The 18,799-nt window shown below is 41.5% G+C and overlaps 1 protein-coding gene across 6 annotated transcripts in view; it reads right to left on the bottom strand.

Annotated features, from left to right (window-relative positions):
* Positions 1-18,799, bottom strand: part of tmem94 (transmembrane protein 94) — a 34,858-nt gene that overhangs the window by 12,740 nt on the left and 3,319 nt on the right. The window contains exons 1-18 of one of the 6 annotated variants that reach the window (XM_069517355.1): positions 16,936-16,983; positions 14,703-14,822; positions 14,434-14,561; positions 13,662-13,798; positions 12,895-13,100; positions 12,421-12,572; positions 11,743-11,845; positions 11,527-11,613; positions 11,235-11,351; positions 10,138-10,194; positions 6,538-6,642; positions 4,581-4,766; positions 4,239-4,460; positions 3,816-4,128; positions 1,750-1,923; positions 1,514-1,616; positions 841-1,049; positions 552-733 (exon numbers count right to left, since the gene is read on the bottom strand). In XM_069517355.1, the coding sequence (XP_069373456.1) occupies positions 552-733; positions 841-1,049; positions 1,514-1,616; positions 1,750-1,923; positions 3,816-4,128; positions 4,239-4,460; positions 4,581-4,766; positions 6,538-6,642; positions 10,138-10,194; positions 11,235-11,351; positions 11,527-11,613; positions 11,743-11,845; positions 12,421-12,572; positions 12,895-13,100; positions 13,662-13,798; positions 14,434-14,561; positions 14,703-14,822; positions 16,936-16,968 (2,634 nt within the window). In that variant the 5' untranslated portion in view covers positions 16,969-16,983. Of the gene's footprint in view, positions 1-551; positions 734-840; positions 1,050-1,513; positions 1,617-1,749; positions 1,924-3,815; positions 4,129-4,238; positions 4,461-4,580; positions 4,767-6,537; positions 6,643-10,137; positions 10,195-11,234; positions 11,352-11,526; positions 11,614-11,742; positions 11,846-12,420; positions 12,573-12,894; positions 13,101-13,661; positions 13,799-14,433; positions 14,562-14,702; positions 14,823-16,935; positions 16,984-18,799 lie in introns of those variants that run through there. The other 5 variants (XM_069517356.1, XM_020082868.2, XM_020082867.2 and 2 more) reach the window with 5 other exon arrangements.

The following is an 18,799-nucleotide window of genomic DNA, read 5'->3' as shown; positions in this document are numbered from 1 at the left end:
CCAAAGTGCAGATTTTCAAATCTTGTGCTTTCTGTGTATGCGTGTAAAGTGGAGAATTTGGGAAATGATGATGTCACATTTAACTTTGTGCATGCCCACTGGTGTTTTGTGTAATGAGCATGCACCAGAAACAACAGCAATGGTGCCTTTATACCAGTTTCTCTAAGTTTGGTTTGCAATGCAAGGTCTAATTACACGTTTGCAGCTAAGTTTGTTACTGCAACACATTACTTACATTCACGGTATATGCGTCAACCAATATATAAGCAAAGATATCAGACTTTATCGTCACCTACAGGTCAAGCATGCTTGTTTGAGCGTATGTAGTTCAATTTGTGTTCTTGTCTGGACCATGATATATTTCAAAGGTTGTGTGGAGAGAGATTTTTTTCATTTTTTTAATGGAGGGGTAATACAATATCAGTATATACAATGTGGACAAGGCCTAATAAGACAAATGTATTCACTAGATACTATCATTAACATAAACTAGATTCCTTAAAATGTTCGTATGAGTGTGTGTGTGTTTGTGTGTGTGTGTGTGTGTTCACCTTGCTGCGGAGCTCATCCTCCATAGAAAAGTAAACAAAGCGGATGCAAGCGGTGACCAAGGCATCAATGAGCCGAACTGTATCGAGCCTCGCCTGGAACTGAGACGACACCATTCCCATGAAGATCTGACCGCTCAGGGCCTGAACACAGTCCTCACGCTCCACCCCCTCACCGATACCCTCTGCAGACAAGATGAGCACAGACAAGGAAAAAAAAAAAAAGAGAGAGAAATAATTAGAGATGTATATTATTATCTTCACCGTCCTTCCCTCTGTCACTGACTCGTACCATCTGAGCTCCAGCTGTTCCTGTAGGAGTTGTGTTTGATCGGGGTGGTGGAGGGCAGTTCCACTCCAGAGAAGAGGCAGGGACCGGGGGCCAACTCTACACATTTCCCACTCAGTTGGCTTGACAATGACACTTGCATGGGTTTGTAGGCAAAGGCTGAGCAGTAACCTGACAAACAGGCACGTTGGTAGAAGTCCAGAACCTTTTTTCTGTAACACAGATAACTCAAGTTTCAAGTATGGTATTAGTCATACACTCAGCTGGCAGGTAGATAGAAACTGACACAATCCAACACAACAGTTCTACAATAAATCCTACCTTCATGAAGTTTATGTTTATGTTCTGTTGTTGAATCCATTTCAGAAAGGTTCTCTTTCAACTACATTGTATTGCAATTTTGGAGGATGTGGTTTGTGGCGCTATTGTGTTGTGCTGACAAGCTTTTGCATTTGCTGATTTAGTTAGCAGTATTACAAAAAACACTTACAGGAAGTATTACCACAAAACTTGGTGGAAGGATGCAGTATAGGTCACAGAGAAACTCATTGCATTTTGGTGTGGATCCAGGAGCTCTAACCTTCGTGGAGGTAGGACGTATCACAAGACTGTGGAGTGCAACTGATCAATTGTTGCCACTGTCTGTCAACCCAATATGAGTGATGAGGTACTGCACCTGTCTGAACCTGATAAAGGATAGATATCAGTTCCATCCCAGAAGTCAGTGCAGGCCTCCAAGATGAGGTCAGCGGAGCCATGTGACAGCATCTGGACATTATCTACAACAGAGACCTCAATAACATTAGCATAAGGCAGCAAGATAAAATCTAACACACTGTGCACTATGTACAGTCAGAAGAAATTAAAATGTCAAATGAAAACAATCTGAGCAGTAGAATAACATGGACTCACGGGAGGAGGAGTCTCTTACGAACAGAGAGATGAGGTGAGAAATGGGAGGCTGCCGTTTGGTGAAGTAATGAAGGTGGCGGGAGGTAAACTCTTTGGTTTTCTCTCCAGTTGGCAGCTGGTACAGAGCCAAGTGGTTCTCCTGCTTAAACAGCTCCCTCGCACCAGGAGTGAAGCCTGACACACAAACACATGACGCAAAAAGAGAAAGACAAGGGTAATGAGTTACTGCACCACAGACTTTAGATACTGAGGATCTTTCACATCAGTTTAGAGCCCTGTTTGATTTAAGGATAACTGAAATCTCTATATCAATACATTAAAGGTCCAGTGTGTAAGATTTAGGTGAAAGGGAACAATTGGCAGAAATTTAATGTAGAATAATCCTCATGATGTTTTCACTAGTTCGTTTCATCACAATTGTATGAATTGTAGTTTTCTTTACCCCAGAAAAGACCCTTTATATTTAAATACTTTATATTTACATGGAGGGGACCCTCTCTACAGAGGCTGCCATGTTTTTTACATTAGTCCAGACTGGACAAACTAAACACCTTTTGAGTTTTTATGACAATTAAAGGCTGCCACAGTTTCTTTTTCATGTTTGGAAGGAGAGGGTGAGGTGAGGAGTGTTCAGCAGCAACATGCAGTTTCTACACTAGATATCACTAAATTCTACACACTGTACCTTTAATGATTAAAAAGCTTCTGTTTCAGTGTGTGCCTTTTTCTAAACCTACATGTCAGTGGAGCGTTTCCAGGTCGCGTCTCAAAATAGTGTGCATAGTGTGCCCACAGGGAAACACCTCAACACTGGGAAATGGCTAAAACAACAACACTACACATCACAGCCCTAATCTGCTCAAGAGATTAACTCTCAACTGCTAATGGGGAATTAAACGAGCTGAATCTAGCTATAAACATTTGGTAAGAGAAGAGTGAGGACATTGTACTGAATGTAGAGCTTTATAATTCACCATTCAGCGGTGCTGTTGAGGACAAGTTTCAGTTTTGTTAAGCACTTCCCTGTGGAGCACCTGTATACCAGGTTTTATCTCTTTCAGTTGTTGAGTGCTTGAGGTATGGATGAATTAATACACCCTCGGTCCACATCTCTTCATCGAAATATCTTGAAATGTTCGGCTTCCATGTGATTTTTTTCAAATTCTGCTTCACTTGCACTTTTTTCCTAACCAATAGATTCACTCACCAAACATCAACACTTACCAAAAAAGATTTAAATATTCTTAAGAGAAGGGGTTCATTTTCACAAGCAGATATAGCAGCATAAACAATAAAACATCGGGATTCCATATGTGCAGCAGCTGAGTGAAGCAGGATGGTTTTATTCTGCATTTCTCATAATAACATCAATCAGTGGTCTCACAGCTAATGATGAACATCCCTTATTGCTAGTGTAGTACTTCCACTGCTGTCCATCAATCCAACTGTCCTTAACTTATCATTAGAACCACGAGCAGTGTTTCAGAGTGGAGATGGTTTTATAAGCTGCCTTCAGACATGCACTGAACTTTGGATGATCTGTGATATAGATATATATCCAGTGGTGCTAGACAAGAGGAAGACACCGACAGATGTCAAGAGAGCTTTTAGTGATAAGGGCTGATACCGCTGTTGATGTGCTGTAAACCAAAAACACTTGATCTCCCCAGTACTCGTTACGTCCTGCCTCCTGCACCACCCCTCACCTGAATGCTCCACAGATTTCTGTGTTGACGTAAATGCATCAGAGCAGAGACTCTCCTGCTGCAGTGTTCATGTGCGAAAGACAAACTCCAGAGAGAAAGTCCGAACCCAATTGTGTGGACATTTTGCAGAGCTCATGTCTGAAAGTGGCAACAGAGTGCAGACATTTTAAGTAAAGGACTATATTCTGGGGTAAAACACAATCTATAATTCATGCTGAGTGGGAAGAGAGTCAGATCAGCTTTAACCTCTGAAGAAAATGCCAAACCATCTAAATAACAAAAAACAGTACTACAGGGCAAACCAGGTCATGGTATGAAAAGGTTTCTCTAGATGCCAAATCACCGCCATCACCACCTCACCTATGAGCCTGGAGAGTTCACAGAGCCCCCAGGGTACGTAGACTGGCAGCACGGTGCCGTGGCTCTCCTGCAGGGCCAGGTTGGACAGGTGGTCAGAGAAGCGGCAGAGCTGTTGGGTGACACTGACGTTGCAGAGGTTCAGCATAATGTTGAGGCCCAGCGGCTTGAGGGAGGGCAGGTGGCACTGCCAGGAGAGGTCATCGAACTGGATGCTGGCTGGGTTCTGCTGGTCCTGAGATAGGCTCAGCATCTCCAGGTGGTAGTCGCACACAAAGTCCTCTGCCTCCGTCTCCGGGCAGCCCATTGCAAAGTCCTGAGAAAATCCAGATGAGAAGCCATCATTACAAAACAGTCAATTTACAGATTCGTTCATTTTTTCCGTGCGTTCACAACCACTTGTTCAAATTCATGTCCATTTTTTACCAGGGCCTGGTTGTCCTCGCCTCCCTCAGTGTCATGGCTGAAGCTAACGTTGGATCCAGAGTGGTGTTTGGTTCGGCTATGTGGGGGCTGGCAGGAACGCCGAAGCCGCAGAGTATCAGATGAGCAAATAGTGTCATGTGAGGTCTCGCTCAGCTCGGGCCCCTCCCCAAGCTGAGTGGAGGACTCTGCAGGAAGACAGAGCAGGGCCTGCACCTCCCCGACCTGCACAGCAATGACACCAAGTCAGGGGTAGATACAAAACCGTACATTATCATGCAAATTATTCGTAACAATTTAAACGGTTAAGTTGCTGGTGACGTTGAAAACTGTTAAAACACAAACCCGCACACTCACGTCATCCCTGTCATCCTCCGTCTCCACTCGGCAGTAGGAGTTGACCGACAGGTCGTCCCTGAGATCGTCCTGGCTGTTGTGAGGCGGTTCAACGCGTCCACTGAAGAACAGCACGGTCTCTGGACTGGGGTTAGGCCATGACAGTATACCCTGTTTGTCCACACAACACAGCACCTACACGTACACACAAACCATTTACGGCTTAAACACATACTGAACACTCACCAACAAGTCTCCAATATGTTTCTGAGTACATGGGCATAGTGAGGGTTTGTATGATGTCAATGCGGCCTTAGGCTTCACCAATGATTGGAGAGGCTCAACAGGAGGAAACCAAAATGACAATGAAGAAACAAGCAAGATCATGTAAAAGATCATTAACTGTGTTGAAGTGTCCATGACTGATCAGATAAAGATTATTGGATTACTGTAGATGCTGAATTTGTAAGTAGTTTTAAAGATGTATGTTTACAAGAGACATTAGAAACAATGATATTACCAGGAACTGTAATTAACTGAATCTAAAAATATGTGTATTATGTTTGGCTTTCAGGATCAAGTTTTTTGTCTAAAAGGCCCAGTTCAGATGTGGTATTAAGATTTGTCTCAGGTGATCTGATCAAATGTCAACAGCTCTAAGTACAGGTGTGAACACACACAAGACACATTAGGTCCAATCACAAGATGCATGCTGCCACATTCTTTTATCACTGTGAACATCACTATGTCCCAAGTCTTACTGAAGGACCACCCACTCATCCGATGTCCTCTGACCTGCAGTGTGCACCTAGTGTTTCACAACGATTTAGTATTAACATTGTCCACTTGTGCTAAGATCACCTGTTAACGTAAGTTCAGCAAATGTTAACAAATATCCCTGCGGTACAGATTACTAGTAAATGATTAAACGTCACATTGCAGCTCCCAGTTATTGTTTCTACCGTTCCCGACCACAACGCTGCAGTGCACTTCAACTGTGCTTAACGTGCTTTTATGTCTATTGTTTTTATGAAGCACTCAGTGCATGTTATTCTTTCGTCGTAAATCATTTCAGCGGCATTTCCTGCATGAAAGGTTCTATTTATATGAGTATATTATGACTACTTTAGCAAAATGTAATACATGTTTCAGTTTTATTTTCTGAACATCCAAAACAGAAGTTAAACAATACATCAGCACATGCTTCTGAGGAGAAGCCTTCACTTCTACATCCGAAGTCTTTTTGAAAGGTTATTTATTTGCCAAAATATATTCTAAGAAGTTCTGTTAAAACTGTTTCCATTTTGAAATATCCCCGGATACTAAATTAACTTATTAATCCTACCTCCCTGTAATGTTAATCACATTGGAATTCAATAAGGAGATTTACTGGATAAAATGTTGCTGCTGAATCTATTTCACATGTAATGTTACAGCACTTCAAATCCCACAACTTTTTACCTATTGTAAAGAAAGGAGACAGAAACATCTGAATATCCCTTACCTAGACTATCTTGTAAAAAAAACTAATGGCAGCTCTAGCAACTCAAGGAGAGCGCTGTCCAACTACAAGCTGTATCATTATTTAACATTGTCAGTGTTACTATAACTTGCCAGCAGATGTCAATATAACCATATAGCACAATTATGCAGCTGTCACTAATATGTATCATGGCACTTCCGAATGTTAGGTTAATCTTTACCTTTATATTTTTAGTATTATGTTTACTTTACAACTTTTGACTTTACAATTTACTAAATCTGTTTCCCCTAAATAACTAGTTTGAGCAACAAACCATGTCAGGATCTTACCCACAAAGAATTCCATCATTTTATTGAATTCCTATGTGAAGACTAGACAAGCTTATTTTGACGAAAATACTCTCAATAGATCAACAATAGATTTTTAAGCGTAATATTGGTCAGCTCATATGTATATGCGCAAATTCAGCCCCGTTATACTCACAGTGACAGATCCTAGAGTGTGTAAGAGGCTGGAAGTGTAGCACAGTGTCTGGGACTCTCCCTTTAGGACACGGACGAGGTGTCTCCACACACAACGCAGCATCTCCTGCATGGACAGGCACGCACAGACACACACATACAATAAGTTAGAGGACAGACTTCCACCACATAATAAAAACAGAATGTATATTAGTCAATAAATAAATATATAAAAATCACAACTATTAGCAACATGACAATCATAAATTAAGTGATTCAACTAGGCAATTTGAAAAAAACAACTTTAAGTAACAAGGAAGAAGCTACCGACACTAAAACAGACATATGACCTGATCAGCTTTGTGATTGGACAACATCCTAACGAAAGAACAGGGACAAGGCTTCTATACAACAATGCTAGAACAAGAACAAGAGGCAGCATTTTTGTGAGTGTTACGAATTATCCGTGCAGATTTTGATTATTTTTTGGATGAAATCCAGGATTAGTTTTCAGCAGGGAAACGAACAATCACAAATTGCATAGGGAAACACTCTTTAACACTTCCTTGCCCTCTCTCTTCAGGTACTATCCAAAACTGACTTCATGGCTCAATGACTGGTCGGATATATAAAATATTAAAAGAGAAAGTATTTAAACTCCTTTTACAAATCTATAAATATTTTCTAAACTTATTCAGACAGCATCTGGAACATGACTGGAGTCTGCCCTATCCCTAGAGTGACAGCATGCTGGTAGCAGCATCATGCTATCAGGAGTGCTTCTCCGCAGGATTGACAGAGAGACTGGTCAGATTGAGGACAGGGCGAATGCGTCCAAATACAGAGAGTTCCTTAACGATAACCTGTTCAAAAGGACTCAACCTGAGACTGGGGAAAAGGTTCAGATTTGGGAAAAACCATGACCTGAAGCATCCAAACTTTTGTAGAGAGACCTGAAGATCTCAGTTTTTGTGGAGTTTGAGAGAATCTGCCTAATGAGGCCTTTCTAAATTGGTGTCACAGTAAATAAGAGCACCATTTTTAAAACTCCTCCAATGAGACTGAATGAAAACCATTCTCTTAAAAAAGGGCAAAATTCTTCAACAACGATGTAGAAGACTCAACACAAGTTTGCAATAACTTTTCTTTTACTTTCTTTTCATTACTTCACATGGGTTATAAATATGATTAATGGGTCTTGTTAAGGAAAGTGAAATTATCCAATTAATCCAACAAAAACTTCATAAGGCCCAGAAGAGAGCAGTGAGAATTCAAAACTCCTGTCTCGGGCCAAATATCTCTTTCATCAGCTGAAATAAGATCTCCAGCCGAGCAGGCTTGCTTCCAGACTATTGTTCCTTCACGACTGCTCTACCTTAGAGAGCATCATATTGTTGGGAAGCTGTGAGTAGAGTCAGCACCCAACCCCTTTGGATCCAACTAAAAGGGACAGGCTTCAAGCATCTCCACTAAGAAGGTTAAACTGGACGGTTTAGGAGAAAAGTTTATGTCTGATTGTATTCTGTATCATCAATATAATTAATTCATAACAGCTCTACCATTCCTAACCAGCCCTTACTTTGTCGCACTTCTTTACTTGATCTCCTAGACTTTATCAAATGAAATAGGTTTTACATTTAGTCCTATCTTCAGGCTCTCCTACAGCACTGAAGCTTTTGGGTTGTCTCCCAGTTGCAAGTCGCTTTGGATAAAAGCGTCTGCCAAATTAGTAAATAAAAACTACCTTAACTCAATATTCATGGCTTTGATTGATCATTACTCTGCTCATTATCAAAGCTGCATAAATGTTCATTCATTGTCAGCTTATTGGTTAATTGATGTTCCTCATTAAATATAAGGTTGTGAAATTTTGATTTAAATCTAAGAGTTGGCTCTGTTCAGCGAAAATATTTATAATTATTGATTTCTATCATCATTGTACAAATTATATTAGAAAACAACATCATGTCCTTAAAATGTGATCCTTTGTTTTGTTTAGGCCTCACCACAACCCTTCCATAATATTAATCTGCTGTCTCATCACAAACACACAGTAGCAACCCCTAAAAATATTATAAATAATCAAGTTTCTTTAAATGTCTTCAAGGGTTTTATGCATTTCAAATGGTGACAGGGTTGACATACTGCTCTGTCTGCAATGGCAGAATGTTTATGTTGTTAATTTTCCCTTTTGTTTAAATGTTTTATTATTTATTAAGTTCATAAAATTGCCTGTACTCATCCTGAAACATAATGATTGTTGTTTGGCTAAGAGACAGATCAGACTTCAAGGTTGATATTTTAAAGAGTTACAGACAAAATTATAAAAAATCTGTTGAAATCCAAAGCACCCAAAATACTTGCCTCTCAGCCAGAAGCCTATGTATCAAGGAAAGAACACACAGACAGAATTCCAAGGACAGGCCCATATTGGGGCTCATTTTCAGTCATGCAGTGTAGGCAGACAGGCAGAGGTGGAAGCTCATGGACAAATTCATGAGAAAGTATCTCAGCATATTCTCTTCTCTATATTTGACAATGGCTATGAGTTCATCTGGAGCAATGCCAAAGCCAGAAAAAAAACACTGATGGTTTCAGTCTAATGAGGACTGTGGATTCATTTAGTTTCTTTGAGACCTACAGCCCAGCAACCATGGAAGGCAATGGCAGGATTTAGGAATTAACCGTGAGAGGTGGAGGAGACAGATGTATCCACGAGATGTGAAAATGTTCACAGAGGCAGGATTGATTGTCAAAAAAAGAGCAGAGGAAATAACATGATGCACACAAAAAGTTAAGTGCTCAAACTGAAGCAAAAAAAAGCTGGTGAAAACATGGAGAATCATAGAGGTGGCCTGAATCAGAAGATGTCCATGAAGAAATGGCGAAGACATTGAGGAGGTGATTAAAGATTCAGGTTGAGGAGGGTGGAAGTGGGAGGGCAATGAGTGCCGTGTACTGGTTCACATAAACTGCTTTCAGACATGCACTGAAGGCCGGACATTTTCCCGGAATTTTCCGGAGGGGCTGTATGTGAGAACGCAAACGTCCAGGTCAGTCGCTCCGGACATTTTCCAGAGGTTTTCCGGGCCAGCCACATGGTAAAATGTCCAGGTGAGTCCATGTGAGAACACAGCAGGAAAACTTCTGAAAAATTCACAGCGAGCCAGTGAGCGTTTTGAAGATGTTTCTAACACGTGACAGACGCAAAAAATATCTGCCATTCAGGTAGAAGGCTTCGAGATTCAAGACCTTTTTGGCAATTAAAGCCGACAATGGTGTCAATGTGCTGTAAAAAAGATCGCTGAGTTTTCCACGGCAAATTTATAATTCATCTCCTGTCTCCTGTATGCTCTACCCAGGCGCCATCCCTCGCCTGAATATTCAGAACATTTTTCCCTCTGTCTCGTCTGACCCAGACACCTCCTGCTGCGTTCTACATATGTAAAAGGCAAACTGTTCGGACCCAATTCTCCACAGTTCATGTCTGAAAACAGCTTTGGAAGGAGTTGCAAAGGGCGAGGACATTGAGCGAGTCGAAGACAGGTGCGATCAAGTGGAGTTGGGAGCCAAGCAAGTGGAGGAGGGTAGGGAAGGAGTGTGAGATAGTGAGAGGTTATACCTGGGAGGAAACCACTTCGGTGTAGCTGCTTAGAGTGTCCTCAGAGAACTTAGCAAGCTGGGGCAAGAGAAGAGTCTAGTTAAAACACAGAGGGAGGCCCTCGCTGTGTCTCCTCTGTGTCTGTGTGTGTGTCTGTGTGTATGTATGTATGTGTGTATGTTTGTTTTTAAGGGTTAGACTGATTTGAATTTATTTTTTAATAGCTCTAAAATCAGTTTCCTTACTCAGTTTTCCAGCACTAACTCCAATGCTCCCATTTTGAAAGCAGAAAATCCGGACAACAGCAGCACGATTCAAATTCCCTCCATGTTTATTGTTGCTTGATTTATGTAATGTAATTGTTGCTGTGTGCTCTTCTGCATTACTGCCACCTGTTGGGCTGAGAAGTACTTGCTGTAACTGACGGGTCGTTCATATGTCAGGCTAATTTGTCTAATCTCCCTGGTCTTTAGACTGCGACGGAAATGCAGGTGAAACATGGTCTGCAGGAACCTTTTAATTCCTTGGAAAAAGAACGTAACTAGTAAAGTCAGATTTGTGCAAAGACACAGCAGTAACTAGCGCTGATAGCTGGACACAGATGGTCAACGATGTCCGATGACATGTTCGATGTGTCTTGGTGTGTCATCTCTAACAGGGTGAGGGAGCTCACAGCCATATTAGTGGTCTGAGAGTCTCGGAATTGGAGCTCATACGAATGGCACGATTTGTCTTTTGGTCCGATTCCTGCGTAGTCTTTATATAAACGTAATCAATGAATAATTATATTATATATGATCAATATATACATATTATACATTTTATTATTGTTCAGCATATCACAGGTGGGACTACTGACTGTTGGTATCGACCTTTTCATTGGGATTTAAACAAAGGTATCAGTCTAACCCTACAGAGTGTGTGAGTGTGAGTGTGAGTGTGTGAGTGTGTGTGTGTGTGTGTGTGTGTGTGTGTGTGTGTGTGTGTGTGTGTGTGTGTGTCTAGATATTGGCTCATACTCACAAACACAAAACCCCATATTAGCACCTGAAGCTGTCTCTACTGCCAGTGCACATCACAATATGAGAACTCTGTGCATTAATGCGTTTATAGCTCACCAGACCAGCTGGTGACACCCGGTTGAACTCTGCGAGGACCCTGGCCTCTCCGAAGGCGTTCACCAGCACCCACATGACAGGGAAGAGCAGCGGCAAGATGGGAAGGACACCCATCAACTGCAAACACAATGACACATATTTAACACATCTATCATTTCATCTATAAGATTTTTATGTGGTTCTCATTCAGGCTTGTTGCACGTGTTCGCACAATCTGCTTAAGTGCACAAAGTCAAAATTCTGCACACAGTCTCTGTTCGCTGTGAGTCTGTAGTTGTTTGAATGATTGTACCTGCAGTTGAAAGAAATTGTAGCAGGCCGGGGTGAGGCTGGGTGTGTCACAAAAATAGCGGACAGTGTTCACTAGCAGGAACGCCACCTGAAGGCACAGACCGTCAGCATACCAATGAGGTTAAGGTGGCACAACTTGCATCCGTGTTGTGTTCCGTAGAGAGCAAGTGATTACAAATACGTCGTCGCAAACTGATAATTGTGTTCATTTGCTCACCAGCACCACAGGAGAGACTATCTTGGTGATGACCGACTGCACTGTGAACCTCTCATTATCTAGAACTGTGATCGGCCGAGACAGCGCCATCTCCAAACTGTTCCTGTTGAAAACATAAAAAGATAAAAGGACCAAAACATCAAAAAACTAATTCATCCAGAGAACTCAGAAAACAGAAAATGTCGAAAAAAATCAATATTGTACAAGAGTAAAGCCTAGGTGCTACGTCTGAGGGGGAATATCATAAGATCATTGAATATATGTTTCAAAAATAACAATATACTTAATGTTTGGGCTCAACCATGTTATCATACGTGGGACTTTATAAAGACTGGGCAAAAAACTATTCTGAAGAAAGAACCACACAGACTTGGAGGAAACGATTGGTTTAAGATTTTGGGTCCAGAGAGAGTGGAACTCCAGCGAGCATAAGTTCTCCTTGATGCTTATTCCCTAAAGAAAATGTCTCTCTTTCTCGTAATATTATTACTTTTTTCTCATTAAATTAGGATTTTATTCTTGCAATTTATCGCTTGTAATATTACAAAATTATTCTGGAAATCTATTTTTTATTTCTTAAATATTATATAGTCTCTGATTTCAATAGTACATGAAATATATAGAGATTTGTGCAAACTAGCGCTCAAGACCCAGACCCGACAGGACCAAGTTCCCTACCTGACTGTGTCCAGCACAGGAGTCCGGACCACTCTGAAGAGGCGGTGTTGCTGGGGGTTCTGGGGTCCTCTCTTCTCATTGGCCCGTGGGGAAGGAGGAGGTGAGAATGGGGGAAATAAATCTCCGGGTTCCAACACAATGTGTTCATCATCCTGAGGAGGGAGAGGATCTAGCTTTAGTTTTAAAGGAACAGTTTGTTAGGTGAGGAGACTGATGCTACCCTCAAAACTGTCAAATGAGATGCTACATGTGATGCTACATCTTAACACAAAGACTGTATACTGGGAGAAACATGAACTCCCATGATGCTCTGTTGCCTTTAACTTTTCTTCTCCTCCATTTTTATTCTTTCAACCAAGCATTTGAGACTGAATTAAACTACAGCCATGAATTGACTACATTTTTTTTCACTGCTACTGTATAATCAAAGAAAGCAAGAGTGTGCATATAGGTCTTATATATGTATCTACTCACCTTAATGCCTCTGAGTGATACAAATGCCTCTTGACCAGGTCTCAAAGCGATGATGTCTCCTTCCACCAGCAGACTCACAGGCAGATTGACCATCTGGGAGTCACGGAAGGTCCAGTGAAGGGACCACGAAGGAGATGATGGTGTGTAGAGGTCAGGGTACAGTGACAGAGACCAGTGCACATCCCCCACACACCCTGACAGATAGTCTGGAATACAGGGAAAGACAGTGAGGATGTCGTTGCATGAATACAGCAAACACGTCATGAGGTAACCAGAGCTATGTTTCAGTCATCGTTAGTGAAGTCAAAATGTCATTGATTCCAATCAATAAAAATAGCTTGACCCATGTCTTGATGCAAATTTAACTATTGAATGAAGTTAATGTTTAAAATTAATTTAATTTCAAATAGGCAATTTCTTGCAGTGTAGGGATTCCCCGTTAAGTCTGGTCCTGAATAGTGATGGATTTAAAAAACTGTTAATTAAATGAGTGAGGAGATCAAGCAATGAGAACAGCCTTGAAAACTGAATGTGCAATTAACATTGTATTCGGAAAAGTGACAATGATTCCTATTTCCTTAAGAGCAGCAGAATTTAGCAGTAATGAAGACAAAACAAGTTATCAAAAGATAGTAAGTCAATTTATATTCCAGTTTTACATCATAGTAAAGCAGTTAAAACATTTAATATGGGACAATATGCCAATATTATCTTTTCAATATCCATAATTCTACATGTACAGTGGTGAGTCAACACGCCTGACTCACCGCTGAGCTGTGTTATAATGCCCTTGAGGCGCCGAACCATCTCACTCTGCTTAAGCCTCTCCTGACGTCCGACCAGCAGCAGGTTGAGCACAAAGAGGAGAAGGAGGGCTGCAGCGTTCACCAGCTCTATACCAGAACTGTGGAAATAAAAGGCAGAATGACACATTAACATGCAACAAATTAAGTAGAAAAAAAGTATTTAATTTAGTTTTCAGTTAGTCCAGCACAGTATGGAATTGACCACTGTGAATACATCACTTTTAGAGCAGATACATTAGTCTGCATTACTGTCAGACATATTTCAAAAGTGGGTTGGGATATCTGGGACAGCCATGAATTGGTTTGACTTGTATCAAACAGAAGTTGTTTTGTTTTGCCCTGTAAAAGTTGTCCTCCGAGGACACATCCTGGGACATATTCTCACGTCTATGCTTCCATTCAATTACAGCATTCCGTTTTATTTCTATGCAGATGACACACAGTTTTAAGAAACATTAAATTGTCACCACCACACTAAGTCCAGGGGCGTCATTTATAACCGTTGCGTACATACAAATCTGGTCCGGACTAATCAGCGGATATAGTTTCTATAAATCTGTGATCTTGGATCTTTGTTCTGAACTAAGTCCAGTATTACGCAGACCGACCAGACAGAACCGAACCATCCCAGTACCACAAGGTTTGCAGTTTGGTTTGCAGTCTAGAGTCCCCGCCCCTAATTCATAGAATCAGACACATTCCAAAATTGTACAGTTCAATCGAGGTTACCTACCTGCCCTGTGGCTGGCTACCATAGCAACATACGAGTCCCAACACCACCAGTAGAGTGAGGGCAGCTCCAGACCAATGAAGGCAGGAGTGACGGTTGCCATGGTAAAGGAAGCTATTCACCCACTTTTCCTAAGAAAACATGGCGAAAGAAGACTTAGCAAAATAATATGTATCTGTCATTAAAGACATTTGACTTTGATTTGAAGAACAACCACAGAACTGGCTGTGTGTGTGTGTGTGTGTGTGTGTGTGTGTGTGTGTAATGTATACCTTTGCAGAGGTTCGTCTGTGTGCAGCCCTCTGGTGTTGCTCCAGTAAGTTGCTGAGCTGGTCTCTGAGCTTCGCCAGAGCCTGGCCAGTCGACAGGCCATAAGTAACAGCATCCTCCTCCTGCAACAACACATTGAACAACCCCTTCATAAACTGGTTGGCTCACAAGGTGTTCAGAACCATTCATTTTGTCACATTTTCTTAATGTCGCAGCATTACGCTCAATAGTTTGTGAATGCTGCCACCAAATTCTACATAATAGGCTATAACTTTAAATAAATCTGCTTATAAATCCGTAAAGGTCATGTTGGTTGGAGTCTTTCCAAGCTGACATTGGGCAATAGGGAGTGTACACAGGGGTCTCCAATCAATCAAAAGACTGACAGGCTACATCCACACAAACCTGTTTTAGTTTTAACATGCATCACATCTTTTACATTTACATTTTTACCCCTGATGTCCACACTGGTTCAAGTCCCTTGTGAAAAGTGTGCAGGCCCTGTTTAAGTTTATAAACTCTGGGGTTGTGTTCTAGTCTGGAAAGACATTAACTCAAACTATGGCGTAGACACCCACAATTTCTTTCTGATTGGGTCTTATCAGTCCGACTCAACTACCAGTGGTGAGGGCAAAACATTTCTCACAAATACTGTCTATTCCACCTCTGTGTCGGTCCAAGCAAAGAAATAACTGCCCTGATTCTTAAAATTAGTGTTCCTTGTTATTTTCTGAAAACCAAGCAATGAACTGCAGTGTAGACAATCTGCTAGCGGTTTACAGGAAAAGGGACAGTGTGTGTGAACGGTTAGGCGATATGCTTTTTTAGATGTGTTACTATGGACAGAGACTACCTCTGATATGGTGCTAAACTTTAGGATAAGACAGACAACCATTCACACCCACTGGAGTATTGTAAGTCAGCAACAACTGACCATCCTTCTACCCTAAACAAATATATTTTAATTACAATATTTTAACTTGCTCAGCACCGTGCTAAGGTACCAATTTACAGGCAAGGAAGCCTCAGCACGTATAATTATCTTAAAGCTGGTGGTGTGATCAGAAAAACCCAACCTCGCACCTCACACTCAAACGCCAACCGAGGTGACGGCAGTCCCATCTTAAATTTACAACGGCATGAACTGCAAAACAACATGTTGTTTCAACATGTTGTAAAAGGCGATGGAGGGTAGTTTACAGTAGTCAATAATGTGGAAAGTGCTGCACACCCCTAACGCCAGATATGATAGTGAGTAGCTACTCAACAGGGGAAGTCAACAGCTCTCTGCTCGCGAGGACGTCACCACCTCTTCATACGCCTGCGGACGTAACCAATGAATTGGACAGGGATTAAACAGACGAACACGACAATGATCAAATCCTTTTTGGAGAGAGGCCATATATAATGATGACAAAAACCTTATATATGTTTGACATCCCTGAGTGCAGGATGAGTCATAATTCATTTTAAACCACTTTGCACACATATTTTTATATAAAAGGCTTAAAATACAGAGCGAGTAATTGTTTTATTTCATGGGCCTTTTACTGCAGTTATCTGATTCATGATCAGGTCTATAAAATGTCAGAACAACGAATAGTAAAGCAGAATTGAAGTCAAAATAGCTATCATTCAATTCTATATATAATTCTAATAATAAACTAAGTGATTGTTTACAATATAATAATATATTATATTATATTATAATATAATATAACAATATACATAGACCATACTAATACTAAATAGCGGTGGTTGTGTCAAGAGGAAATTAATCAGTTTATAATAGATAGGGAAACAGAGCCATTTCTAACTCTAATGGGAAAGTAACCTTTTCCCACACTCCATGTCACTGTGAGGATCTGTGTGCACAAAGGCCCACGCACACACACTGAGAGACATACACAAATATGAAATCGCACACAAGGGATTCTGCTTTCAAGCGGTACATCCCACACAGCCAAGCTATAAATATCTTCTCATTTCCCCTGAGTAACAATGCCTCAACAAAAATCCTCCAGACATACGTCAATGCGCAGAGAGGCGAGGAGCCTGAGCAGTAAAGCAGAGTATGTCTACATTCTGGCAAGGTTCTATATTAACTGTGGAGGCTCACCAAGTAATCACCCATTCGCTCACCTACACAAACAACAGTTTTGCTGCATTTGTTTACCCACTGAGAAAAATGTGCTCAGCAACGGACTGAGCAGAAACAAGCAAGAGACAACTCACACGGCTCTTCCACAGACAGATCCCCTCTCTCATCTTCCAACGCGATGACTGCCCTGCGCTGCTTCTTCAGAATCTGTAACCCTCCGGCTGAGCTAACAGGGCGATGTGTAACCGCAGCTGTGCCACATGATGACAATTATTACACTGCAGTAACAAGTTCTCGACATGCGAGTGAACTAACTGGAGACGCTGCCTGCTGAGATGGTGATGCTGCAAAACCTCACCCAGCCTTGCTTTGTCGCTGTGATGCAGAAAACAAGAGTCCAGCGTCAGCGCACTGCTCGCTGCCAGCTGGCCTTTAATTCAGAAATACCCCGTTTGGCCGTCTCTCTGGCACGGACCAGGTCTCTTTCAGTTCATTTTCATTCGGGGGTGCGGCGGGTGAATAACAGAGGGAGGATGAGAAGCTCTTTTGATGTGAGGAACTATGCCAACCAGGCCTGTTTAACCCTGTTGGCCTTTTCATTCTCTCCAGCTTAGCATATTTTTGCAATGATGCAGGCATACATACAGAGAATTGGTAGAGAGGACAGTACAGTCAACAAGACTACCAATGTTTTTCTGGCAGGCTATAGAAAATTCAGTGGTGTTGTTGGATGATAAGAGGAAACTCTTTTCTCTTTCCTTAAATAGTCCTTAAAACCGAAAAATACACTCAGTATCTACTCACCACTGTGCTGATGGAGGGGCGGGTGAAGTGTTTCAATCCACAAAACACTTCTGGAGTCTCAGGGGTAAACAGCGTGGCAGCCAAATCCAATACAACTGAAGTAACTGGTGATCAATTTTTCAAATGTCGAAAAACAACCGGGAAAAAATACGCCTCCGTACTGCTCCTGTCATCCAAGTGTCCAGAACACACACCGGACCCACTCCACACAAACTCCTGCCCAAGCTCTCATCCGATGTCATGCCCAAGGTCATGCACAGGGGGCATGTTGGTAGGAGCCACCATTTACTTCAACTGTATTGATTTGGCTGCAATGCTGTTTACCCCTGAGGCGCAAAAAGTGTTTTGGGGTCTCTAACACTGCACCCACCCCTCCATCAGCACAGTGGTGAGTAGATAATGAGTCAACTATCCCTTAAATTTTGACAGCACAGCTTTACTTATTAGTAACTTTATATCTTGCTAACTTGTATGCAAAGGTCAATTTAAACATTATTATATATTATGGTACGCAGTACAGACTAAAATGTCACTATGGAAAGTGGTTAAAATGAGTTACATTTCAACCCTTAGCTACTGCAGTTACTTACACATTAAAGCGTCGGTAAATAACTGACTGAAGACTCTGAAGTGAGGATGCTGAGGAAGCTGTGCTGTATTGTGAGCTTACATTTGAATGTATGTGCAGAAGAATAAGTTGGAAAAGTGGAAGCTGTGTTAAAGTTTAAATGAGTTAGGTGATGACATATCGAGTTGAAGTAAATTCAATAAGGACTGACCTGATTTGCTGTTGCATAGGTGGGAGCTTAACTGCAATGCTTCATGTACAGCTTGAAGCTGGACATTTTGTCTCCTTGAGAGAGGGGCAGGTTCAGTTTTCTGACTGTACTGTTATCAATGAAGGGTTATATAACACAACACAGCACATAGGTGGGAACTCTAAGATAAAAGAGGATGGGAAAAAAGCTCTTCCTCCAGCTTGATGAGTATGAGGTCAGTGGCAGCCACATTTCATTTCCTACTCTCATTATGTTGACCCAGCATTGCCTGGTTGTGAAACGCCTCTTTGTGTTGGACTGAAGAGGTTTGATCTTTCGACCCTTCAGATGGCGAAACTAAAATGCCTGAAAGTTATTCAGGACGACGTGAGTCCTTGAGAAACAGGAGGATGTGTAGTGAGGTTGTGTGTAACAC

This window comes from Paralichthys olivaceus, chromosome 21 (assembly GCF_024713975.1).
Source record: "Paralichthys olivaceus isolate ysfri-2021 chromosome 21, ASM2471397v2, whole genome shotgun sequence".
Classification (NCBI taxonomy): Eukaryota; Metazoa; Chordata; class Actinopteri; order Pleuronectiformes; family Paralichthyidae; genus Paralichthys; species Paralichthys olivaceus.
This window is presented reverse-complemented; position numbering and strand designations above follow the sequence as displayed.